The sequence below is a fragment of the Callithrix jacchus genome, chromosome 20 (assembly GCF_049354715.1).
Source record: "Callithrix jacchus isolate 240 chromosome 20, calJac240_pri, whole genome shotgun sequence".
In the NCBI taxonomy this organism is placed as follows: domain Eukaryota; kingdom Metazoa; phylum Chordata; class Mammalia; order Primates; family Cebidae; genus Callithrix; species Callithrix jacchus.
Genome location: NC_133521.1, coordinates 7,161,961 through 7,188,912, shown reverse-complemented (window position 1 = coordinate 7,188,912; position 26,952 = coordinate 7,161,961). Strand labels below are relative to the sequence as shown.

General features: G+C 41.8%; 1 protein-coding gene across 2 annotated transcripts in view; it reads right to left on the bottom strand.

The window, feature by feature from the left end:
• Positions 1 to 1,884: 1,884 nt before the first annotated feature.
• The window catches only part of C20H16orf78 (chromosome 20 C16orf78 homolog), a 28,442-nt gene continuing 3,374 nt past the window's right edge, over positions 1,885 to 26,952 (bottom strand). The window contains exons 2-5 of one of the 2 annotated variants that reach the window (XM_002760928.5): positions 25,862 to 25,990; positions 25,098 to 25,227; positions 4,621 to 4,876; positions 1,885 to 2,185 (exon numbers count right to left, since the gene is read on the bottom strand). In XM_002760928.5, coding sequence (XP_002760974.2) covers positions 2,038 to 2,185; positions 4,621 to 4,876; positions 25,098 to 25,227; positions 25,862 to 25,990 — 663 coding nt within the window. In that variant the 3' untranslated portion in view covers positions 1,885 to 2,037. The remainder of the gene's footprint in view (positions 2,186 to 4,620; positions 4,877 to 25,097; positions 25,228 to 25,861; positions 25,991 to 26,952) is intronic. The other variant, XM_035282021.2, reaches the window with a different exon arrangement.

The window sequence follows — 26,952 nt, the reverse complement described above, 5'->3', positions numbered from 1 at the left end:
GGTTGAGATAATATTGACCAAGTGCCTAACACTTGTGATGCTCAAAAAATTCATTTCCTTTCCCCTTTGTGAAGCGCCATTTCTCCCCAAGGGACAGGTATTTGCTGGAGAGATGAAGTGTTACTTAACCCTTTGTAGCTGTTTCCTTGGATTCTGGCTTTGGTCTCACTGTAGTTCTGTCTAAACACAGCTTGCTGGCCTGTGGGCTCATGCTTCTCCAGCCTGCTTGCTCCTCGGAGGGGTGTTGTATTCCTTAGTGGTGACTGCACCCCTAAGGTGGGCTGGCATGGGGCGGGGGAGGGTGGGTCTGGCAGCCTCCAGGGCCTCTCTTTGAGCCCAGGGGTAATGACTTTCAATGGAGAAAGCTACTTACCTTCAAGGAATCATTTTAGAATCTCAGGGTGGGATATGAAAATCTAAAAGCGGCCGGGCGCGGTGGCTCACGCCTGTAATCCCAGCACTTTGGGAGGCCGAGGCGGGTGAATCACGAGGTCAAGAGATCGAGACCATCCTGGTCAACATGGTGAAACCCCTCTCGACTAAAAATAAAAAAAATTAGCTGGGCACGGTGGTGCGTGCCTGTAATCCCAGCTACTCAGGAGGCTGAGGCAGGAGAATTGCCTGAACCCAGGAGGTGGAGGTTGCGGTGAGCCGAGATCGCACCATTGCACTCCAGCCTGGGTAACAAGAGCGAAACTCTGTCTCAAAAAAAAAAAAAAAAAGAAAAGAAAAGAAAATCTAAAAGCACGTGGAAGGAAAATCCCTGCTATTTCAGTATACGGAGTCAGAGAGTAAAACCTGCTAACAAGACCAGCTGGAGCAGTGGCTGCCCAGCGGAGATTCTCAATGGGAGTCTCTCTGGGATGTGTCTTGGGGCTCAGGGATCATTAGATGTGTGGGTTTGCCATGAGGAGATGTAGGTTTGGTATTAGCAGCTTTTCCACAGGGATTGACATGCCTGGTTTTGAGGATCCCTCTCAGGAAAGCAGCGGCTGGAAAATCAGCTCCTCATCTATCCCAGCGAACTACGGAACAGCCCACGTTTGCATAGAGTTCTCGGCTGTCATTGACTGTGCTCCCTGCTTCATATGCAAGCTCTCATGTGCTCTTCACAGCACCCTGCTCAGCACATACTGCCATTAACCCCATTCTACAGGCGAGGAAACAGAAACACAGAAAGGTAAAGTAACTTGCCTAAAGTCACACAGCTACTAAGTAGGATACTCGGGATTCAGACTTGCTTGAAACGCTTGCAAGGACTGGAAGGGCCTGAGTTTGTGACGTTGGTTGGCCAATATGCCCAGATGGGAAGGCTGTGTCTCAGGAGAGTCCTGCAGGATTGACCGCAGTCATGCAAGAGAGCAGGGCAGGAGACTCAGGGAACCCTGCCGTTTCTCGCCTGTGTGACTCTGAGCGAGTTTCTTGCCCTCTGTGGCTTCTTTCCTTCAAATGAATAAGGTCCTGAACTTGCTGATATCGAGGCACCTACCAGCTCTGAGAGGTTTCAGGTCCCCTTTTGGGGTCTGTGGTTGTAAGCACCCAACGGTCTCCCTTCCTTCCTCCGTATGCTGATAGCATCTCCCTCTCTCACTGCCCCTCCCTTGGTCAGCTCCCCACTCTGCACACAAGGAGGCCAGGTCCCCACAAATCCAACTCCTACACCTGGGCATGGGGCACGTATGTGTGTCCCCACCAGCCCCTTTACACTTTGTCCTTTCTAATGTCCCTCTGGGGACCCTGGGACCCCATTTTTTTAACTCCTTCTAAGACATCCTTCCTAAGAAGCCCTTTCTAAGGAGTCTTCTTTTGGTCGGAAGAAAAACCACAGTTCCCCCTAAGCTGGTTCGGCCTTGGATGTCAAGGACCAGTCTGACAGCAGCAGAGTGATCAGGCGGCTGAGGCTTGTTTCCTGATTGCTTACGTTCTAAAGGGATGCACTAAGTTGGAAGGGCCACTTGTAGTGTGCCAGAGGATGGCATCTGGAGGCGAAGGTTCCGATGACAGAAGGAGCCTGAAGGTGGTGGAGAGAGGAGCTATTTAGAGGGCCACGCTGGGAATTCCGGTGAACACCTTTTTAGCGTCTATTTCGTCTTCTACCATGTGGGGGTGGATGTCCACGTTCATTCCTGCATCCTTGCACAGCTTGAGCAAGGTCCGAATGTTCTCCTTGGACAACCTCAGGTATCTGTTCAGGAGAAGACCAAAGAGGACAGTTGAAGGTGGAGTCACAAGAGCTTCTAACTTTATTGCAAAGAGTTTAGACTCAAGCAGCAGTAAGTGTGGGTGCTCTATAAGGGACTGGCTCTCGCAGTCATCTGTGGAGCTCACAGAGACCTTTGCAGGACGCTCTGCAAAGGCAGAGGGAGTTTCTGTTGATGTAACTCTTCCTGTAATCAGCCGCCTCCAAAGAAAAAACATTCATTATATTTGACTCAGTAGCCCCACTCAGGCTCTCAATGTATCCCAAGAAGAGAAGTCAATGGAAAGAAAAGTTATATAAACAAAAGATGTTCATTTTGGGGTTCTCAACAACAGGAAAATGAGTAATTCATCTAACAGAGAAATGGTCAATCTGATAACGGATGACCCCAAGTCAAGGATCTTAATTAAAAGGCTGTAGTTAGAATGGCATTAGGAAGAAGATGGTGTCACATGGCTGTGACAGCACCAAATGGGGAGAAAAGACAGAATGTGAGTTGTTACGTGATTTGTCACTGCCATGCACACATACCCTGGGAGAGGTCAAGGGCTGGGAAAGATATAGGACAGTGGAAATAATGGCTGAGCAAAGTTGCAGGCATAGCAGTATTTGCTTTTAGTAATATCCACACAATTTAAAAATCAGAGCATGGAGTTAGAATATTAGCTAGAGACCCATGATTCTGATTTATACTGAAGAATGAACTCAATCCCATTTGTACTGTGTGATCCAGAGAGCTCCTTATTCTATCAGCAACCCTGACCTTGGTCCCAGCTTTAGTATAGGGGGTAGGCCCCCTACTCAGGCTGCCTGCTGGTTGCTTACTTTGCCACAGATGATGGAAGAGGAATTGTGTGTTGATATAACCTGATTTTCTGTCTTTTGGGAATGGCCACTCTTCTTTAAGATCTTCCCAGAGTCTATCTGTTTTTATGGCCAGCTCAGACCCCTTCACCAATCCTCACACCTGGGCTACATTTTCCCTGACCAGTCTAACCTATGAGGGTGTCATGCATATGGGGTCACTCATTAAGATCTCATCCTGGCCAAGTGCTGTGGCTCACGCCTGTAATCCAGCACTTTGGGAGGCCAAGGCGGGCGAATCACTTGAAAACAGGAGTTCAAGACCAGCCTGGGCAACATGGCGAAACCCCATCTCTACTAAGACTACAAAAATTAGCTGGTTGTGGTGATACCTGCCTGTCATCCCAGCTACTAGGGAGGCTGAGGCATGCAAATTGCTTGAACCTGGGAGGTGGAGGTTGTCGTGAGCTGAGATCTCATCACTGCACTCCAGTGTAGGTGACAGAGCAAGACTGTCTCAAAAAAAAAAAAAATCCCATTCTGAACCACTTCATTCTTTTTCTTGATATTTCTTGAATGGCTTCATATGCTATCTCTTCACATATTCTTTCCCTCTCTTTGGAGGATAGGAGTCCTGTCCAAATCTCTTTTCCCCCCACCATGGAACCCAGGTAGGCCATCTGTTGGCCAGAGTTAATTACAACCACCTGGTCTATCTGAAAGCCATGGCTGAAGTCATCCAGTCATGGAAACAGCCAGCAAGGGCAGTCTGTTGAGATCTCTGCCTCTTCATCTTGAAGCCAGTTATCCATTCTACCCATCCATCCTTCTGTCAGTCAGTGAGCAGAGCAGGACTTTGTGATGGGGATATTAGATTGCCAGACATTTGAGACCATCTTAAACCTACAGATGAGTTTACTGATGTCAACATTACCAGGACGATGACAACTACATCCCTCCGTTGTTTTGTTTTCTTATTTGCTAAAGTTTCTGAACTTTGTTCGTTATACCTTTATAGTAAAGGAAAACACTGGTCTAGGGAGAGGGATACTTATTTTTTTGGGGGAAACTAGGCTGTATTGCTGAAAGCCAGACAGCCCTGATAAATAGGACAGAGAGCAAGTGAGAAGGGAGACTCTTTAGGAAGAGCAATAAATATCAAATGGTTTCACACTTTGTTCATGATCCCTTCGACAGTCAAGAAGTCCAGTCATGCAGCAGGTTGGTCACTGGGGATGGTGGCTACCATCAGCAGCAACTCAACACCACAGTGCAAAGGATCTTAGGGATATCTTCCTGTTAAGGCCACAGACGCCTCATTCTTTCCTTTTTGAGTAATATTGAAACAAATGAAAATATTGGGAGGGTTGTTGAAAGTATGGCATCAGAATGGCAGCATCTAAATGACATGTCCATTCAGGGGATGGTCTACTGGCAGGGCTACTGGAAACCCACTGGCTTGAGCCCTGGAGCAGTCCTTTGGGACCAAAGGGCAGAGCTCAGCCACACCAAGCCCCTACTCCTAGATCTTCAGGCTCAGCCAAGGTGTTTGAGCCGGAGATAATAGTGAGCAAAGCCTGCTCCAGGACCCCATCCCATTAGCCCAGGGGTCTCACCGGCACCTCAGCACCTCCTCTGGCTTCCACATCTTCATGGTTTCCATCTTGGGCTCAGTGCCTTTCTCCATGAGGGTCTTTAGCTTGCGTTCAAAAGCCGCATCAGGCATCTTAGTGGACCAGTCTCTCATGAAGATTGTCCTCCGGCTGCTAACGGTACTTTCCTGTAACATGGGATCTAAGACAATGCTTGGTCGACCGAATGGGTTTGGCCTCTGACTGGACTCTGGGGCAATTGCATCCTTGATGTTTAGGTCTGAAATTGGACAGATGTCATCAAAAAATTACATTGTGGGAGACACGAGATTTGGGGTAGGCAGGAAGGGGATGAGGGCTGGAGGAATGCATGGGCTTCATACAATACCTGTTCTGAGATATGAAGTCTTTGCATGGCTTCCACAGGTTCTATCCACCTGCCTCCCTCCACACGCCCCGTTTTTTAAGATGGAATTTCCTCACAGGCTGGAGCTCAGTAGCAGAATCACAGCTCAGTGCAGCCTCTATCTCGCAGGCACAAGTGATCCTTCTGCTTCTCTCTCTGAGTAGCTGGGCCATAGGCAGATACACCACTGCTGATTAATTTTTATAGTTTTGTAGAGATAGGGTTTTGCCATATTGCCCAGGCTGGTCTTGAACTTCTGGGCTCAAATGGTTCACCTGCCTCAGCCTTCCAAAGTGCTGGGATTATAGGCGTGAGCCACTGCAGCCAGCCCAGGTTCATCTTTATTTGTTCAATCCTTCACCCCACCCTCCTTTCTCCCTGCCCTGTTCCCGCTCCTTTCCTTTCCCTCCTTCCTCCTTTCCACTTCTTTCAATCTGTTCTCCCCTTCCTCCCCAAAGGGGGTTCCCCTAAATGGAATGAGCCTAGAGGAGGTAGCCTAGAGGATAGCTTCTGATATGTCAGCGAAGGTATCAGAAGAGAAAAGCTTTGAGCTGGGTTTGACAGGGTGAATAGCTGATCAGTTAGAAAAGGAAGGAAAGAATCACAGGCAGAGGAACAGAATGTGTGAAGGCACAAATACATGAGATGAAATGGTCAGTTTCTGATATGATCCAAATACGGGTTTTGTCCCAAATAAAATATTGTTGGACTCACAGGGGTACCCAACATTTTGGCTTCCCTGGGCCACACTGGAAGAATAATTTTCTTGGGCCATGCATAAAATACGCTAACACTAATGATAGCTGATGAGATAAAGAAGAAAAATCACAATAAAAATCTCACAATGTCTCAAGAAAGTTTACAAATTTGTGTTGGGCTGCATTCAAATCGGTCCTGGGTCCCATGTGGCCAGCCCGCAGGTTGGACTAGGGCTTGGCCACCTTAATGTTTTCTTCTTGCTAAATTTCCTCCTAAGTATTTTATGTATTTTTACTCAGGAGAATGGAATATTTTCTACCCATTTCCATTTCTAACTGGTAGGACAAGTATATAGAGAAAAGTCTATTGTTTTTTAAAAACTGTATTTGTCAGCTGGGCATGCTGGCTCACGTCTATAATCCCAGCACTTTGAGAGGCTGAGGCAAGAGGATTGCTTGAGGCCAGGAGTTCAAGACTAACCTGAGCAAGAAAGTGAGGCTCCATCTCTACAAAATAAAAAATAAAAAAAATGAGCTGGGTGTTGTGGCACATGCCTGTCATTCTAGCTACTTGGTAGGCTGATGTGGGAGGGTTGCTTGAGCCTGGGAGGTCAAGGCTACGGTGAACTGTGATCTCACCACTGCACTCCAGCCTGGGTGACAGATATGCAAGCATATCAGGAGTAAAACTGAAAGTACTGTTCCTCCAGTATGTATCAAAATTATATATTCTTCTTTGTATATATTACACTTGACAGACATTGCCAATAATGATGACAGGGATTATGCCTCATTTTGTTCCTGATTTTAATTTAAGTGAATTTGGCATTGCATCATTTAGAATGATATTTGCCCCTAGTTGAGGTGTATGTTTTATAATATTTTAGTGGTTTTATCCCTGGTTAATATAGAGTTTTTACTGGTGGATAATTGCTTGATTCTATTCATTGCTGTTTTTTGTTTTTTGCCACCTACCAATATAATCACCTTTTTTCCTTTAATAAGTTGATGTCATAAACTGTGTTCTTCGATATCCCAATAATGAACCACTTCTCACCTGCTGTAATAAAGCCCACTTGTGTTGGAATTCATTTCAGACATTGTCCATTTGATGTATTTTCATACGTTGAGTATGTTTGCTAAAAATTTTTAGGTTTTTGCATCTATTATTGTGGGATTGGCCAACATTTTTGGTCTAAGTTTTAATAATAAAGTTCTGCATTAATTTTATAGCTTGTTAAATTAATGCAGAAATGTCTATATTTTTTCACAGTCTGTAATAGTTGAAGTAACATTAGGATTATTTGCTCTTTAAATATTAGAACCTTGCATGCAACCATTTGTCTCAGTGTCATTTTTTTGTGGGAAAATGTTATTTTTCAACCTTCACTGCAGAAATTGCACTATTCAATTTTTCTGCTCTTTATTGTGCCAATTTTGATAATATATAGTATAATAGGAAATCATCCATTTCCTTTCAGTTTTAAAACGTATTGTCTAGAGGCATAGTATTCTATTATAATTCTTGTATTTTCTTTGTATCCTTTCTCATATAAAATCTTGTGTATGTTTACTCTTCTTTTTAACAAGCTTTATGATAACTTCATGGCAATTGCTTTCATGTCACTTGCTTTTTCAAAAAGCTAGCTTTTATTTAGCCTATTAACTACTTTTGATCTTGATATTATTCATTAATCCCAGCCAGTATTTAATATAATAATTTTTTCTTTTTCATAAAAATTCTTTCTTCTACTTACTAAATTAATACAAGTGTTGGCAATTTCTTTTATTTGTTTTATAAAGCATTACTACTTTTAGCTTTTACTGTAAATTTTCTTCTGAGTGTAAATTTTGCCTATGTCTCATAGATTTTGGTATGAAACAGACTGATTTCATTAGATTTTTTTTTTAAATACAAGGGCAATTTCAATGTGTGTTTTTTATTTCCAATTTTTAAAGTTGAGGGTTATTTCTAATTATTGATTTAGGATGGTGTAGGTGGCCCTAAAATCTTTACTTTTTTGAATGTTAATTTTTTTGTGATGAAGCACACAGGTGATTTTTGTAAATATTGTTTTGATATACAAAAATATGTGTTCTCTATTCAGATGTAAAGTTATGGTTTGTTAATTGCATTGTGACATTCTTCATGTATTTCCTGTTATTGTCTATATGATCTTCTATTGGGCTCTGAAAGAGGTGTATTAAAATTTACCCCTATGGGGGAGAGTGGGAGGGAGATGTGGGTTGGAGGGCTACCTATCAGTACTATGTTGTATTAGCCTGTTCTCATGCTGCTAATAAAGATGTACTAGAGACTCGGTAACTTACAAAGAATAGAGGTTTAATTGACCCACACTTCCACATGGCTGGGGAAGCCTCAGAATCGTGGTGGAAGAGCAAGGGACATCTTACATGACAGCAGGCAAAAAGAACTTGTTAAGGGGAACTCCCATTCATAAAACCATCAGATCTCATGAGACTTATTCACTATCACGAGAACGGCACAGGAAAGACTCGCCCCCATGATTCAATTACCTCCCAGCGGTTTCTCCCACAACACGTGGGAACTGTGGGAGCTACAATTCAAGATGAGATTTGGGTGGTGACACAGCCAAACCATATCATATGCTCACTACCGGGGTGACAGGATCATTTATACATCAGGTGTCAGCGACACAGAATTTACCCACGTAACAAACCTGCACATGTACCCATAGAACCTAAAAGTAAAAAGAAAAAAACCCAAAATAAAATAAAAATTACCACTATAACTGTATCTTTAACAGGTTCTCCTGCTTTTCTAAATGTTTTGTTTTATTTATTTAGCTACTACATTTTTAGTGCGTGTAGGTTTATGGTTATTACTTATTCTCTTTCACATTTAAAAGGATGCCCCTCTTTTACCCTATGTGTTTCTTTCAGCCTCAGTTCTAACTCTGCTACTTGCATTTCCTTGTTGTTTCTTTGCTTTGCCTTTTGTCGTCAACCTTTCTATCTCACTTGGTTTTAAACCTGTATCTAGATTTTGATTTTAAATTACCTCCTAATATGTAATTAATGTATATAAATTACTTCTTAATATGTTCTCTCCTAGAGAATTTTCTGCAGATGAAGAAGTGCATGACTGATAAAAATCTCTAAATATTTCTGAATCTACAAATATAATTCATTCATTTGATAGTAACTTATGTGAGTTGGGGCCAGTATTATGGGGGTCTTTACTCTTAGTAATGCATTTGTGCTATTCCACTTCAGGTTAATGTCAGCCTGATTGTTTTCTCCTTGTAAGCAAATTATTCTGTCTGTAATCTTGTAAGATTTCATCAACAAAGTTCAGGAATTTTATCAGGATAGTCCTAGTGGGAACGAGTCTAGCCCTGCTACAATTACATAAATGCAGAGACAGCAGCCTGAGGAGTGGGTGTGACCTGACCAAGGTCTCACAATGAGTTAGTGACTGAATTAGGACTCTTTATGGCACATGGTGCTCTGGCATGATAGCTGGTTCCTGACAGGGTGATAGGATCAGGTGGCCTCAGCAATCCCTGTTTGTGTGTGGAGAAAATTGGCGCTATGCTCTGGGAGGATAGTGAGCTGCACAGTTTCTCTGACACAAATAAGGAAATTCCTTGGAGAAAGGGCAATCGCTTTTCCTGGAGCATCTGATCCTTTTCTGTGCAAGCTGGGTCTCATGCAGGAAAGAGCAGTAGCAATATGAAAGGTAATGACAATTACATAATTAGCTAACGTGTGTTGAGTGACTTACATACCAGGCAGTGTTCAAGGGCTTTCTGGCAGTGGGGACCCTTTAGTCCCACAACCACATCATATCCATTTGACAAAGGAGAACATTGAGGATCAGTGAGATTAGGTAATGTGCTTAAAATGGCACAGATAATTAGCGGTGAACCCAGGACATGAGCCTACGTCGTCAGAGCCTTTTTCTGGAAGCCTGTCTGTCCTGGCCACTCTTTTGGACAAAAATGACTCACATTCCTGGGTTTGTGGCTGAAGAGACAGGTTATATTTCTAGTGAGCCATGTCTGGGATATCAGAAGCTCACTCTGTGTTTGTGGAGACAAAAGGGGCTATGGCCTTCTAGCCCTGTGCACAAGTGAATGTACCCTTGGCCTGGCATTTACAGAACATTCTGGACATAAGAGCCCAGGGAGGGAATTTCCTTTCCCAGTCTAGCCACTCAGAGACTTTGCCAACATTTACTTTGGCAAAGTGTTACAGTTGTTTTCCCAGGATCTTTTCCTGGCTCGTAGCCAGAGCAACCTTTCTAAAATTTAAATCCAATGTGGTAATTTCCTTCTTAAAACTTTTCAGTGACTTGTTATTGCATTCAATAAGGTTTATGTTTTGGAAAGGCCAATCTGAGTCTTCTGCCTTTAGCCAAGATGGGGTAGCAGGGATTGAATTTATTCTTCTACCTTAAGCAATTAAAAAGCTGGGCATGTCCTATGAAATAGCAGTTTGTAGACACTGGACAGCATGCAATGCGGGACAGTGATCCCTGAGTGAGGGGAAAGAAATTAGGAGATCCCATGATTGCTGCAGCCTTCAGCTGGAAGATGCCTCCTGGTTGCAACATGGGGTTGCGAGGAAGCCTAGACAGAGCCTGGTAATCCCTTTGAGTTGGGGAGAGACAGCAGATAATTTAGGTAAACCATAACAGCTGGAATAACAGGAAAAAGCTGCACCAACAGCTGCAGAGTTATGCAAAGACTCCTCTCAACTGAGGACTAATCAGCACAAGCTGGAAAGGGAACTACGCTGATGAAAGATCTGGTAGACAAGAACACTGCAACAGCTAGTGTAACATACTCTGTCATGTTCGCCAAGGCAGGGGCATATGAAGGAGAGACACCGAGGTTTTGAAATGACTCAAATTGAAATTCAAGAGATGAAAGTGACAATATTTGTAATAAAAATTCTATTGGATGGGATTAACAGCAGATTAGGTATTGGAGAAGAAAAGATTAGTGGACTTGAAGGTATAGCACCAGAAACTATACAATATGAAACGCAAAGAGAAAATGAGAAAACACTGAAAGATGAAGAAAAACACAAGATGAATTGTGAGACGTTACATATGTGTAATTGGGGTGCCTAAAAGAGAGGGGAGAGAAGAGAGGAATGAAAAAAATTTTTTGAAGAAACAATGAATAAAAAATTTCCAAATTTGATGAAAATTATAAACCAAGAATTTCAACAAATCCCAAACACAAATACAAGAAACATGAAGCAAATGACGCTAATGCACATCATAAGCTGCTTTCTTAAAAGAAAATCTTAGAAACCAGAGGAAAAAGCTATATTACAGAACAAAAGTTAGGAAGAGAGCCAGTTTCCCATTGCAAACAAGCTAGAGGACAGTAGAGCAACCTTTAAAGTATTGGAAGAAGAAAGGCTGACAATCTCAAATTCTACACTCAGCTAAAGTGTTTCTCAGAAACAAAAGTGAAATAAATACCTTTCTGGATATACAAAAGCTATACGAATTGATTACCAACAAATACATACCACAAGATATGTTAAAGGAGGATCTTCAGGTAGAAGGAAAATTACTCCAGACAGAAATCTGGATCTATGCACCAGAAATGTTAAATGTGTGAGTAAATGCAAAAATCTCTTGAAAACATAATTGCTTAGGGCAAAAATAATAACGCTTGTGGGGTTTACAATATGGAAAAATATAAGGTGTGGCAACAACAGCGTTTAGATGGGGAGAGGAGAAATGGAAGTATACTCTCGTAAGGTTCCTGTGCTTTACATAAAGTGAATATAGACCGTACTAGTTTACAGATGTATGCTATACACCATAACAGAATAAATAAAATACTTTTTTTTTTTTTTTTTGAGATGGAGGCTTGCTCTGTCACCCAGGCTGGAGCGCAGTGGCACAATCTCTGCTCACTGCAACTTCTACCTCCCGCGTTCCAGCAATTGTCTTGCCTCAGCCTCCTGAGTAACTGGAATTACAGGTGTGCACCACCATGCCTGGCTAATTTTTGTATTTATTTATTTATTTAGACAGAGTCTTTCTCTTTTGCTCAGGCTGGAATGCAATGGCACAATCTCAGCTCACTGCAACCCTCTGCCTCCTGGGTTTAAGTGATTCTCCTGCGTCAGTCTCCTGTAGCTGGGACTACAGGCATGCACCACCATGCCTAGCTAATTTTTGTATTTTTAGTAGCGTTTTGCCGTGTTGGCCAGGCTGGTCTCACTCGTAACCTCAGGTGATCGGCCCACTTCAGTCTCCCAAAGTGCTAGGATTACAGGTGTGAGCCACTGCACTGGGCCACAAGAAAGAGTTATAACTAGGAAGCTAATGAAGGAGATGAAATGGAATCATAAACAATATTTGGTTTACAAGAGGGCAGAAAAGGAAGAATGAGAAAGTGAGGAATGGATGGAACAAGTTAGAAACACATGTGAAGATGGTAGATTTAAACCCAACCATTTCATACTCACATTCAGTATAAATGATCTAAACATCTTAATTAGAAAGACGCAATTATCAGACTGAATGGGGGATAAAAAAGCAAGACCCAATCATATGTTACCTAGAAGAAGTTCACTTTTTAATTTTTATTTCTTCAGTTTTATTTAGCATAATTGAAAAACAAAGTTGTATTTATTTAAGATGTACAATGTGATGATTTGATATGCATATATATTGTGGAATGATGTACATAACATGTTAGTTAACCCATTAATCACCTCGCATAGTTACCTCTGCGTGTGCGTAGTGAAAACGCTTCAGATCTACTCACTGAGCAAATTGCAAGTGTACTCTAGTCACCATGCTGTACATTAGGTTTCCAGATCTTATAACTGAAAGTTTGTATCTTGTAACCAATATGTCCCAATTTCCTCCACCCTAGCCCCTGACAACTACCACTCTACTCTATGTCTATGAGTTTAACTTTTTAGATTCTGTGTATGTGAGCACTTATGGCATTTGTCTTTCTCTGTCTGGCTTATTTCACTCAGTATAATAACTTCTGGTTTCACCCATGTTATTGCAAATGGCAGGATTTCCTTCTTTTTTTATCTAATATAAATGTTTAATAGTATTTCATCATTTGTGTTTACATATATATGTATATACACACACATAGCACACACATATATGTGTATGTATGTTTACACACGCAACATTTTCTTTATCCACTCCTTCATCTAACGGACACTTAAGTTGTTCTCATGTATTGGCAACTGTGAATAATACCACAGGGAACACGAGTGTGCAGCTCTCTTTGAGGCATCTTTGTTTCCTTCAGATATATACTCAGAAGTGTGATTTCTGCCTATAATAGTCCTATTTTTAAGTTTTTGAGGAACCTTCATTCTCTTCCCATAATGGCTGTGCCAAATTGCATTCCCACCAACAGTGCACAACAGCTCCCTTTTCTCCACATCATAGCCAATGCTTGTTATTGCTTGTCTTTTTGATAGTAGCTATTCTAACAGAAGTGGGGTGGTATCTTATTTGGGTCTTTATTTGCATTTCCTTAGTGATTGCTGATGTTGAGCATCTTTTAATGTACCTGTTGGCCATTTCCATGTTTTCTTTAGAGAAATGTCCTTTTATGTTCTTTGCCCATGACTACAACAGATTATTTGTTCTTTTGCTATTAAGTCTTATGAATTCCTTGTATATTTTGAATATACATATCAGATAGATGGTTTGCAACTATCTACTCTTATTCCATAAGTTGCCCTTTTGTTTATTTCCTTTGCTGCACAAAAGCTTTTTAATTTGATAGAATACATTTGTTAATTTTTTCTCTTATTGCTTGTGCTTTAGGCGTCATATCCTAAAGTCATTGCCAGTACCAGTGTCAAAGAGTTTTTCCCCATGTTTTCTTCCAGAAGTTTCAGTATTTCAGGTCTTTCATTTAAGTTTTTAATCTACTGAGAGCTAGTTTTTGTAAGTGGTGTAAGATAGAGGTTCAATTCCATTCTTCTGCATGTAGCTATTCAGTTTTCTAAGCACCATTTATTGAAGAGACTATCCTTTCCCCATTGTGAATTCTTGGCACCCTTGTCAAATATGCAGAGGTTTATTGCTGTGCTGTCTTTTCTGTCTCCATTGGCTTATGTGTCTATTTTTATTCCAGTACCAAACTATTTTGATTAATATAGTTTTGTATTATGACTTGAAATCAGGAAATGTTATGCCTCTAGCTTTAGTGTCATAAAATTGTTTTTGCTATTGGGAACCTTTTGTGGTTCTATATAAATGTTACAATAGTTTTAGAAAGACTTCTGTGAAAAAGTAAATTGGAATGTTGATAGGCATTGCATTGAATCTGTAGACTGCTTTGTGTATGATGACATTTGACAATATTAATTCTTCCACCCCATGCACAAGAGTTATCTTTACTTTTATCTTTAATGTCTTTCACCAATGTCTTATCATCTTCAGTGTATGGATCTTTTGCTTCCTTGGTTAAACGTATTTCTAAATACTGTTTTTGATGCTGTTGTAAATGAGATTATTTTCTTTGTCCTTTTTTCAGGTTGTTTGTAGTTAGTGTAAAGAAACAGAACTGATCTTTGTATGCTGATTTTGTATCCCATCACTTTACTGATTTTGTTTGTTCTAACAGTTATTTGGTGGTGTCTTTAAGGTATTCTATATATTAAAAATATCATCTACAAAGACAAGTTTGCTTTTTTCATTCTCATTTGGATGCCTTTTCTTTCTTTCTCTTGCCTGATTGCCCTGACTGGGACTTCCTCTACTAGTCTGAATAGAAGTGATAAGAATAGGCAACCTTGTCTTGTGCCTGATATTAAGAAAAAGACTTTCAGCTTTTCATCAGTGAGTATGATCTTACCTCTGGGCTTGTTATATGTTGGCTTTATCACTCCTTCTATACCCATTCTGTTCAGAGTACTGAACAGTGATGGATTTTGTCAGATGCTTTTCCTGCATCTATTTGAATGATTGCATGATTTTCATCCTCCACTTTGTTAATGTGGGGTATTACATATATTAATTTGCTTGTGTCGAACCATCTTTGCATACCAGGGTTAAATCCCACTTTATCATGTTGTATAATCTTTTTAATATGGTGTAGTATTCAGTTTGCTACTATTTGTTTTGAGAAATGTTTCATCTATGTTTATCAGGAATACTGGCCTGTAACTTTCTTTTTTGTAGTATCCTTATCTGGCTTTGTATCCGGATAATGATAAAATGAAGGAAAGGGAACAATTCCAAACCTCTTTTGGTGTGTGGTGTTTTTATAAGATGTTTGAAATTGTCTCCTTCTCTTCATTTTTTTTTCAGAAGAGTTTGAGTCTTCTTTAAGTGCTTGTAGAATTCACCAGTGAAGTTAACAGGTACTGGGGTTTTCTTTTTCTTTTTAGATGGAATCTCACTCTGTCACTCAGGCTGGAGTGCAGTGGTGCAAGCTCAGCTCACAGCAACCTCCGCCTCCTGGGTTCAAACAATTCTCCTGCCTCATCCTCTTGAGTAGCTGGGGTTACAGGTGCATGTAACCACCCCTGACTACTTTTTGTATTTTTGGTAGAGACAGGATTTCACCATCTTAGCCAGTCTGGTCTTGAACTCCTGACCTCAAGTGATCCACCCCGCTCAGCTCCCAAAGTGCTGAGACTACAGGCATGCACCACAACACTAATTTTGTATTTTTAGTAGAGACCAGGCTTCTCCATGTTGGTCAGGCTGGTATTGAACTCCCCACCTCAGGTGATCTGCCTGCCTCAGCCTCCCAAAATGTTGGTATTACAGGTGTGAGCCACTGTGCCCAGCAAAGTTAGGCTGTCTGTTTGAGATCTTTTGTTTTTCTTAATGCAGGCATTTTTGCTGCATATATCCCTCCTATAACTGTGCTTGTTGCAGCCATGAGTTTTGGTATGTTGTGTTTTAATTTTTGTCTGTCTCAAGATATTTTTTAATTTCCTTTTGCTATTTTCTTTGAGCCATTTGTTTGTCAGAAATGTGTTGTTTAATTTCTACATATTTTTGAATTTTCTAATTTTTCTCATGTTATTGATTTTTGGTTTTATACCTTTGTGGTAAGAAAAGATAGCTAATATAATTACAGACTTCTTGAAGCTGTTAAGATATGTTTTGTGCAGCACAATAAAATTGGAAATCATGACCAAGAAAAATCACTCAAAACCACACAATTTTGCTGGACACGAGGGTTCACGCCTGTAATTTCAGCACTTTGTGAGGCCAAATTGAGCAGATTGCTTGAGTTCAGGAGTTTAAGACCAGTCTGGGTAACATGTCAAAACCTTGTCTCTACAAAAAATACAATTAGCTGGGCGTGGTGGCATGCACGTGTAATCCCAGTCACTTGTGGGGTGGAGGTGGGAGGATTGCTTGAGCATGGGAGGTTGAGGCTGTAGTGAGCCATCATCCTGCCACTGTACTCCAGCCTAGGTAACAAAGTGAGACCTTGTCTTAGGAAGAAAAACACCATACAATTTCATGGAAATTAAATAGCCTGCTCCTGAATGACTTTTGGGTAAATAATAAAATTGGCCAGGCGCGGTGGCTCAAGCCTGTAATCCCAGCACTTTGGGAGGCCGAGGCGGGTGGATCACGAGGTCGAGAGATCGAGACTAACCTGGTCAACATGGTGAAACCCCGTCTCTACTAAAAATACAGAAAAAATTAGCTTGGCATGGTGGCGCATGCCTGTAATCCTAGCTACTCAGGAGGCTGAGGCAGGAGAATTGCCTGAACCCAGGAGGCAGAGGTTGCAGTGAGCTGAGATCATGCCACTGCACTCCAGCCTGGGTAACAAGAGCAAAACTCCGTCTCAAAAAAAATAAATAAATAAATAAAAAAGAAAATAAATAAATAAAATAAAATTAAGGTAGAAATCAAGAAGTTATTCAAAACAAATGAAAACAAAGATACAATATACCAGAATCTCTGGGACACAGCTAAGGCAGTGTTAAGAGGGAAATTTATAGCACTGATCACTCACATCAAAGAGTTAGAGAAATCTTGATTTACCAACCTAACATCACCACTAAAATAACTAGAGAACTAAGAGCAAACCATCTCCAAAGCTAGCAGAAGACAAGAAATAACCAAAATCAGAGCTGAACTGAAGAAGACTGAGACACAGAAAACATTTAAAGATCAAGGAATCTGGGAGTTGTGTTTTTTAAATTTTTAATTTTTAAAAATAGAGACAGGATCTCACTATGTTGCCCAGGCTGGTCTTGAACTCCTGGGCTCAAGGCATCCGCCCATCTTGGCCTCCCAAATTGCTGGGATTACAGATATTAGCCACCACACTTGGCCTGGTTTTTTGAAATAATTAATACCACAGATAGACTCCTAGCTAGACTAATAATGAAGAAAAGAGACAGGATCCAAATAAACATAATTAAAAACTACAAAGAAGATATTACCACTGACCCCAGAGAAATACAAATAATCATCAAAGAATATTATGAAAACCACTGTGCACACAAACTAGAAAACCTATAAGAAATGGATAAATTACTGGACAAATACACCTTCTCAAGACTGAGCCAGTAAGAAACTGAATCCCTGAACAGACTAATAATGAGCTCCAAAATTGAATTAGTAATTAACCTACCAACAACAAAAAAAGCTTAGGACTGAACGAATTCACAGCCAAATTCTACCAGACATACAAAGAAGAGCTGGTACCATTCCTACTGAAATTATACAAAAAAATTGAGGAGGTGGGACTGTTTCCTATCTCATTCTATGAGGCCAGCATCATGGACACAACAACAAAAAGATAACTTCAGGCCAATTCCTTGAACACGAATGCAAAAAGCCTTGACAAAATACTGGCAAACTGAATCCAGCAGCACATTAAAAAGCTTATCCACTGTAATCAGATAGGCTTTATCCCTACAATGCAAGGTTGGTTCAACATATGCAAATCAATAAATGTGACTCATTACATAAGCAGAACTAAAGACAAAAACCATGATTGTCTCAATAGATGCAGAAAAGGATTTTGATAAAATTCAATAACTCCTCATGTCAAAAACTCTCAATAAACTAAGTATTGAGGGAACATACCTCAAAATAATAAGAGCCATCTATGACAAACCAACAGTCAATATCATACTGAATGGGCAAAAGCTGGAAGCATTCCCACTGAAAACCAGCACAAGAAAAGGATGCCCTCCTTCACCACTCCTGTTCAACATGGTATTGGACTTCCAAGTCCTGGCCAGAGCAATCAGGCAAGAGAAAGAAATAAAGGCATCCAAACAGGAGGAAAATAAGTCACACGATTCTTGTTTGCAGATGATCTGATTCTATGAAAAACTCCATAGTCTCATTGCAAAATCTCCTTAAGCTGACAAACAACTTAAGCAAAGTGTCAGAATACAAAATCAAAGTACAAAAATCACTAGCATTCCTATACACCAAAAATATCAGGCCGAGAGCTAAATCAGGAACACCATCCCATTCACAATTGCCACAAAAAGAATAAAATACCTAGGAATACTGCTAACCAGGGAGGTGAAAGATCTCTACAAGGAGAATTACAAAACACTGCTCAAGGAGATCAGAGATGACACAAACAAATGGAAAAACATTCCATGCTCATGGATAGGAAGAATCAATACCGCTAGAATGGCCACAGTGCCCAAAGCAATTTATAGATTCAATATGATTTCTATCAAACTACCAATGATATTCTTCAAAAAACTAGAAAAAAACTACTCTAAAATTCAAAAAGAGCCCAATATCCAAGGCAATCCTAAGCAAAAAGAACAAATCTAGAGACCTCACACTACCCAACTTCAAAGTATACTGCATGGCTACATTAACCAAAACATCATGATGCTGGCACAAAAAATAGGCACAAAGACCAACGGAAGAGAATAGAGAGCCCAGAAATAAGACCACACACCTGTGACCATCTGATCTACAAAGTCGACGAAAATAAGCAATGAGGAAAGGACTTCCTATTCAATAAGTGGTGCTGGAATAACTGGCTAGCCATATGCAGAAGATTGAAACTGGACCTCTTCCTTAGACCATATACAAAAATTAACTTAAGATGAATTAAAGACTTAAATGTGAAATCCAAAACTATAAAATCCCTGGGAGACAACCTATGTGATACCATTCTGGGAATAGGAACAGGCAAAGATTTCATGACAAAGATACCAAAAGCAATCACATAAAAGCAAAATTTAACAAATGATATCTAATTAAATGAAAGAGCTTCTGCACAAGAAAAGAAACTATCAACAGAGTAAATGGACAATCTACAGAATAGGAGAAAGAAATTTCAAACTATAATCTGACAAAGGTCTAATATCCAGCACCTATAAAGAACTTAAACAAATTTACAAGAAAAAAAAAAAAACATTAAAAAGTGGGTGAAGGTCACGAACTGACCCTTTTCAAAAGAAGACATACATGCGGCCAACAAGCATATGAAAAAAAGCCCCTCAACATCACTGATCATTAGAGAAATGCAAATGAAAACCACAATGAGATGCCGTCTCACACCGGTCGGAATGGCTACTACTAAAAAGTCAAAAAATAACAGATGCTGGTGAGGCTGTAGAGAAATGGAAACACTTATGCACTTCTGATAAGAGTGTAAATTGGTTCAACCCTTGTGGAAAGCAGTGTGGTGATTCCTCAAATAACTGAAAACAGAATTACCATTTGACCCAGCAACTCCATTACTAGGTATATACCCAAAGGAATATAAATCATTTTACCATGAAGACACATGCACACATGTGTTCATTGCTGCATTATTCACAATAGCAAAGCATGGAATCAACTTTAATGCCCATCAATGGTAGGCTGAATAAAGAAATATGGTACATATACACCATGGAATACGATGCAGCTATAAAAAGAACAAGACCATGTTCTTGGCAAGAACATGGATGGAGCAAAAGGCCGTTATCCTTTACAAACTAATGCAGAAACAGAAAACCAAAGGCATATTCTCACCAATAAGTGGGAGCCAAATGATGAGAACACATGGCCACATAGAGGGGAGCAACAGACACTGGGGCCTACCTGAGGGTGGAGGATGGGAGGAGGGAGAGGATCGGGAAAATAACTAATGGGTACTAGGTTTAATCCCTGGGTGATGAAATAATCTGTACAACAAACCCCCATGGTACGAGTTGACCTATGTAACAAAACTGCATGCGTACCACTGAACTTAAAAAAAAGTGATTTGTGGTTCAACATATGATCACTTCTGGAGAATATTTTATGTACATTTGAGAAGAATTTGTATTCTGACAAAATGTGTAAACATATATTAGGTCCATTTGGTCTACAGTGTTGTTCAAATCTGCTGTTTTTCTTATTAATTCTCTGTCTACATGACCTATCCATTGTTGAGAGTGAGGTGTTAAGGTCCCTATTATTGTATTGCTGTATCTTTCACCTTTCAGTTCTGTTAATATTTTCTTTATATATTTAGGTACTCTGATGCTAAGTGAATATTCTAATTGCTATATCTTCTTGATCAATCAATCCCTTGTTATATGACAACCTTCTTTTTTTTCTTGTGACGTTTCTGACTTAAAGTCTGATGTAAGTATAGCCACTGATGCTCTCCTTAGGTTACCATTTGCATGGAATATCTTTTCCCATTCCTTCTTGTTCAGACTATGTGTGTCCTTAAAGCTAAAGTGTGCCTCTCGTGGGCAGCATGTAGTCGGATCTTGTTTTTATTAAATTCATCCAGGCAGTCTATGTCTTTTAATTGGAGCATTTAATTCATTTATATTTAAAGTAATTATCAATTGGTAAAAACTTATTGTCATTTTGTTCATTGTTTTTTGACAGCTTTGTAGTTTCTTTGTTTCTTTTCTCTCTTGATGTCTTCTTTCATGATTTAATGAATTTCTGGAGTGGTATGGTTTTTATTTCTTTCTCTTTCATTTATTTACTACAGGTTTGTTTTTGTGGTTACCATAAGGCTTATATAAAACTTTTTTTTTTTTCTTTGAGACGGAGTCTCACCCTGTCACCCAGGCTGGAGTGCAGTGGTATGATCTTGGTGTGATTACCGCAACCTCTGTCTCCCAGGTTCAAGCAATTCTCCTGCCTCAGCCTCTCAAGTAGGTGGGATTACAGGCACATGCCACCATGCCTGGCTAATTTTTGTATTATTAGTAGAGACAGGGTTTCACCATATTGATCATGTTGGTCTCAAACTCCAACTCCTAACCTCGTGATCTGCCCGGCTCAGCCTCCCAAAGTTCTGGGATTACAGATGTGAGCCAACGTGCCCAGCCATAAAATATTTTATGGTTATAACATCCTATTTTAAACTGGTAACAACTTAACTTAGATCATATACAAAAACTATACTTTACATTCCACCTACCATTTCAGATTATTGGTATAACAATTTATATGTATTTTGTATTGTGTGTCTACTAACAAATTATTATAGTTATAGTTAATTTTAACACATTTGTTTTTTAGCTTTTATACTGGAGTTTAAAGTCATTTACACATCACCATTACAATATTAGAGAATTTGAAATTTGACTACAGATGTATCTTTTTTTGTTTCACTTGCTGATGTACCATAAGTCTTGTTTGTTTTCTTTCTTCTTTTTCATTCTTTTTTTCACTCTTGTGACTGAATAATTTCAAATGATGTGTCTTTAAATTCACTGATTCTTCTGCTTGATTGAGTCTGCTGTTGAAGTGCTCTATTGAGTTTTTCAATTCAGACATCTTGTTCTTCGGCTCCAGGAATTGTTTTTTGGCGTTTTAAAAATGGTTTCTATCCCTTTGTTGAATTTATTTTGTCCCAGTATTGCTTTCCTATTTCATTTAGTTGTTTGCTTTCTTGTGGCTCAGTGAACGTCATTAAGAAAATTATTCTGAATTCTTTGTCAGTCAGTTCATAGAGCTGCATTGCTGTAGAATCAGCAAATTAATTTCTTTTAGTAATGTAATGAAGAAACTCTTATTTGTTTATTTGTAGAGATGGGGTCTCACTATGTTGCCTAGGCTGTTTTCAAACTTCTAGCTTCAAGTGATACTCTTGCCTTGGCCTCCCAAAGTTCTGAGATTATAAGCGCCAGCCATGTTGCCTGGCCCCAAACTCACTTTAAAAATAAGGACATAAATAGTTAAGGAAGGCCCATGTGGCAGTTACAGAGGTTGAAAGCAATTGGTGATTCTTATAGTGGATGAGGATCACAGTTAAGCCAAGATACTGGTTGTGGAAATGGAGGAGAAGAGAAAGAGATTAAAGGTACTAAGGAGGCAGAAGCTACAGGAGCCAGTAACTGGTCATGAAGGGCGAGTGAGGCAGAAGTGGTAGGATAGACTCTGACATCCAACTTCCACGTTGAGATAGTACCATTTCCTGGGATGGTGCATGTAATGAGAGGCACTCAGGATGTGCATTGCCTATGGCAATCCAACCTAACGTTGGACATGGTGTATGTGACTGTTTCTAGGCCCTTCCTAGGGGCTGCTTTGTTTTGAACTTGCCTGCCAATTCAGATTAAACCCATTCATTTTAGTCCTCTTGCCAGTCTACGCAAGAGGCTCTCCTTACTGTGCCTAGGCTCAGCCCTGACTAGGTCCTGGGTGCCACATCTTGTTCCTAGATGCCTCTGAGCACCTTTTGCACTTGGGCTAGCCCATTTGCAACCACATCATCCACTGGCCATTGGTCTCATGACATCAGTAGAGACAAAGCTTCTCCATTCTCCAACAGAGTGGATTTGACTTGAATGGTGGAAAGACGGGAACTGCAGGGAACCAAATGTGTGTCAAGTCCACCTGGCCTGCTGGCATCCTTGTGCATGAGATGGAAATAATTCTTTAATCAGCTGATATGGATTTCTTTTAGGGAGGGAACTAACTGTTTGAGAAAATGTCTTGATAGACTACTTTGAGCGTGGAACAAGGCAAATGAAACACAGTTCTCTTCAAGTAAAAAGTCAATGGGAAAGTGTTAGGTGGGGAAGGCAGAGGAAGGAGGAAAGAGAAGAGGGAAGAGAGAGGAAGAGGGAGAACTGAGCAGTACCAGGACTTGGGTGAGGCAAACAAGGTGTCCAGGGTGCAAAATTTAAGAAGGGGTTCACTCTCAGACTCACACAAGTGCATGATTATCATCTGAGAGTGAGTGCTGCCTTAAATTTGGTGCCCTGAACTCCTGGCTCACCTCACCTTACTCAGTCTTAGAGTTGAGAAAAACATCAGGGGGCTACTTCCTGCAAAGACATGTAGCTAGGGAAAAATCTCCTCGTGGCAGGGGATAAAGGACTTTGAAAAACAAGGGGGTCCAATAACCAACGTCTAATTTGTTTGCTGTATAATTCTGTGATGTAATTCTTTCCCTCTGTTGCCCCCAAACCTTCAGTGAAATCTATTTACTCATGATGGTTTCATTTGAGAGGTTTTGGGAGAAATCAAGGAGACAAAGCTGTCTGTACCTAGGTTGGCATGGAGCAGGAGAAGACAGCAGCCACTGGAAGCAAGATTTACAGAAACTCCAGGGCCTGGCAGGACCAGGACTTTGGAGCCAGACATGATGCTGGAAGTCATAGAAAATTTGGAGAAGGTATGGGGCCTATTGGCGTATGCAAATCTAGTTTATTTTTAAAATAAACTTTAAATATTTTGGAATAATTTGGTGTATTAGTCGGTTCCCTCAAGGGTCAGAACTAATAGGATAGATGGATATATGAAAGGGAGTTTATTAAGGAATATTGACTCACACGATCACAAGGTGAAGTCCCACAATAGGCTGTCTGCAAGCTGAGGAGCAAGGGAGCCAATCCGAGTCCCCAAACCCCCAAAGTAGGGAAGCTGACAGTGCAGCCTTCAATCTGTGGCCAAAGGCCCGAGAGCCCCTGGCAAACACTGGTATCGATTCAAGCTGAATCTCTATCAAAAGCTGAAGAACTTGGAGTCTGATGTTCAAGAGCAGGAAGCATCCAAAAGATGAGAAAGATGAAGGCCAGATGACTCAGCAAGTCTGATCCTTCCAATTTCTGCCTGCTTTATTCCAGCTGCTCTGGCAGCTGATTAGATGGTGCATGCTCAGATTGAGGATGGGTTGGCGTCTCCTAGCCCACTGACTCAAATGTTACTTTCCTTTGGCAACACCCTCACAGAGACTCCCAGAAACAATACTTTGCATCCTTCCATCCAATCAAGTTGACAATATTAACCATCACATATGGATTTACAGAAAACTTGTAAAGAAAATAAAAAGGATTCCTGTTCATCCTTCATCCATTTTCCCTGAATGTTAACATCTATGTCCATGGCATGTTTGTCAAGACTAAGAAATTAACATTTCTTGGTACATTATAGAACCTTTTTGGATTTCACCAGTGATGCCCCTAAAGTGCTGTTCTAAGAGTCAGTCTAGGATCCTAAACTGCACTGAAAGCCGGATGCGCTAAAATCTTACAGGAAGTGACAGCAGTTTGGTCACAGTGGCTTTGGTATATTAAGTGAAAGGGGGAAAAAAGATTCTTTGTTGTTGTTGGGCATGATGGGGGCAATTTTACATATGAGAATTCACAGCCTCTGCTCAAAGGCTCTTGTGCACTTTTCTCCTGGGCTAATGGAATCCCTTCCAGATTTCTCTTTTGCTCTACATCTGTGTCCGAAGGGGACAGACACAGCAAATGCATCTGTTTTGCCAACACCACAGTAGAGACCACCTGAAATTTTAGCAACATTTTTACTTAGAAAAAGCCACTAACGTTTATTCAGCACCTGCTCTTCGTCAGGCTAGGTACTTTTCATGCATCATCTCGCTTAAACCCCACAGCCAGACTATGAGGCAGGTATTGTTATTGTCCCATTTTATAGATGAAAAACCAGACCCCAGCGATGGAATAAGTTGCCCAGGATTATACCACTCTAAGTTCCTTATAAAGTGGTACAGCGAGAGTCAGGTCCCAGGCAGTCTTTGAAACTGGGGATCTGGTACAGCCTAAGCTTGTCCTTCCTAGATGTGAATAACACCTGGCAGGTTTCAGGCCAGCAGGAGTGGTACCTTCTGTAGTTGATAGTGTCAGTATTTAATTAGATGATTTGTAACTCATGAAGTTGATGTCACCAAAAGGGCTTCAGGAATATGGACACATGAGGGTGGTTTCCTGTGAAGGGAACACTCGGGAGGGGGCAGAGCCTTGACAGTCACTTGCTTCCTGTCCACATCACACCCGGGTTGCCAAGAGCAACCCTGGGAGTGGTCCCTACCGAGCCTCCACATCGGTTTCTGACTCCTATGTGCACAGCGGTTGGATTGACGTGGATGCTACTGTTCTAAGAATGGCATAAGCTTTGGGTCCCTCTTAGAGGAGGAGTTTATGAAGGAATATTCTGGAGGCCTTGGCCAAGGTTCTTCCCTTACCAGATTTCCCGGGGCCATCCTTGAGGTAGCTGCCAGGGACCATGCTGAGACGTTTTCCCTTTTGCTCCACTCCATAGAGCCTTCGGTAGGAGACGGTGTCCCCGTCCTTCCTGAACCTCTTTCCTAATGCCTTGCAGGAAGCAAGTGAGAGGGTCACACCCCAGTTACAGGACCTGGCCCCCCCTCCCCACCCATCGCAAGAAAACAAGCAGCAATTTCAAGGGTTTGCTGAAAGGCAGGCAAAGGCGACCATGGAGAGAGCTGCCCAGGCCCTGGGAGAGGTCAGAGGGGCAGGGTCTGCCCATGGGCACTTGCTCACCAACGCCTCCCTTTTCTTCCAGCCATATCTCATAGGGGTCCCCAGGGCCCTAGAAACACAGGCCCTCAGAGGCCATTAGGTCTGGGTAGGGCTGCCCTGTTAGCCAGGAGGCTCCTGTCCCTCACTGAGCCACAGTGCTCTCATCTTCCAGGAGGCCTTCCTGAATAGTTTTGGGAGGGGGGATAAATGTGAGCAAGGGAGGATGTGTCACCTGTGAGGAATGAAACTACGGAGAGGCAGCGATTGGGTCACCCAGCTAGAAAGGGTGGGGGAAGGGTGGGAGATTTCATTTGAGTGTTAACGTGGGGTCAGAGTAAATTTCAAGGCCTTAAAATATAAAAAGTAGGCAGACATCATGCAGGAGAAAAGTGGGAACCGTCCTCCATTTGGAGACCCATGGGGATGGGGGTGTGTGGTGGGGGGTTGGGGGGTGGGGCTGCATTACCTGCTGAGAAGACTCCTCGGCCTTGCAGTTCCCTCCTGGTGCCTTCATGATGCCTTTGCCTTTCTGCTCTTCCTTCTTTTCCTTCTTTTCATTTCCTTTCAGGCCTGTTACCACTTTGGGCTTTTGCTTCTGAAAAGACAAGGGAAGAGAGCCCTGAAGCCACCCCTGTGGGGACAGTGTCACCTCCATTCTCCTGAGGAGAAGGCTCCCTGGTGAGGGGCTGCCCCTCCCCTTGGTGGGCTTCAGCACACACACTCTAGGGCCCATCCTCACTGTCCCTCTGCTTCGGAATGCGCCTGTATCGGTGTCTCCGCCGGCAGAGCGATGTTCTAAGCCTCAGGCCTGGTCCTGTCTCTCTCCACCTCAGAATCCATCGGGGCTCCCCACCGCCACCCACATAAGGGCCTCACTCCCTAGCCTGGTAGGAAGCCCCTCCAGCCTGATGTCCCTGCCCCTGCCTCCAGCCTGGAGCTGCAGGAAGGCTGCCCTGATTTTGAGTAGGTGGTGCCAATCCAGACCTCACGGCTTTTGCTCAGCCCGACTCTCCAGGTCCACCCATCCTGTCTTCCTTAAGTGGTGGTCACCACTGACCTTACCTTTCTCTTTCCCTACCACCCGCCCAGGAGCTGAGCACACCCGGCCCTGAATGGAGTTCCTTGTGCATGGCACGTTCCTGGCCCTCCTGATCACACAGTGGAGGCAGGGAGGGAAGGCATTAGGGATCTTCAGGGTCTCACAGTGCAGAAACCCAGCAGGGGCGCATAAAGGGGGGGCCACCCAGGAAACATCCTGCCTAGTCAGTAAGTGTTAGGGGTGGGTGCCAGAGCATCATGAGAGAAACTAAATAGACTGGATCCCCTCTGGGAATGTGCTACTTGTGGTTCTGCGGAGACTGCAGCCGGGGCTGCAGTTTCCAGGTCCCACCTCCTGGATTCCTGTTCTATCCATGGCTGAGGGCTGAGTGACCTTGGCAAGTTTCTGCTCTCTCCGAGGCTTAGTTTCCTTGTCTGAAAGGTGGGGCTAATATTAGGACCTACTTCATAAGGTGACTGAGAGCCATAACTGAATCACTGTATGCACTTGCAGTGCTC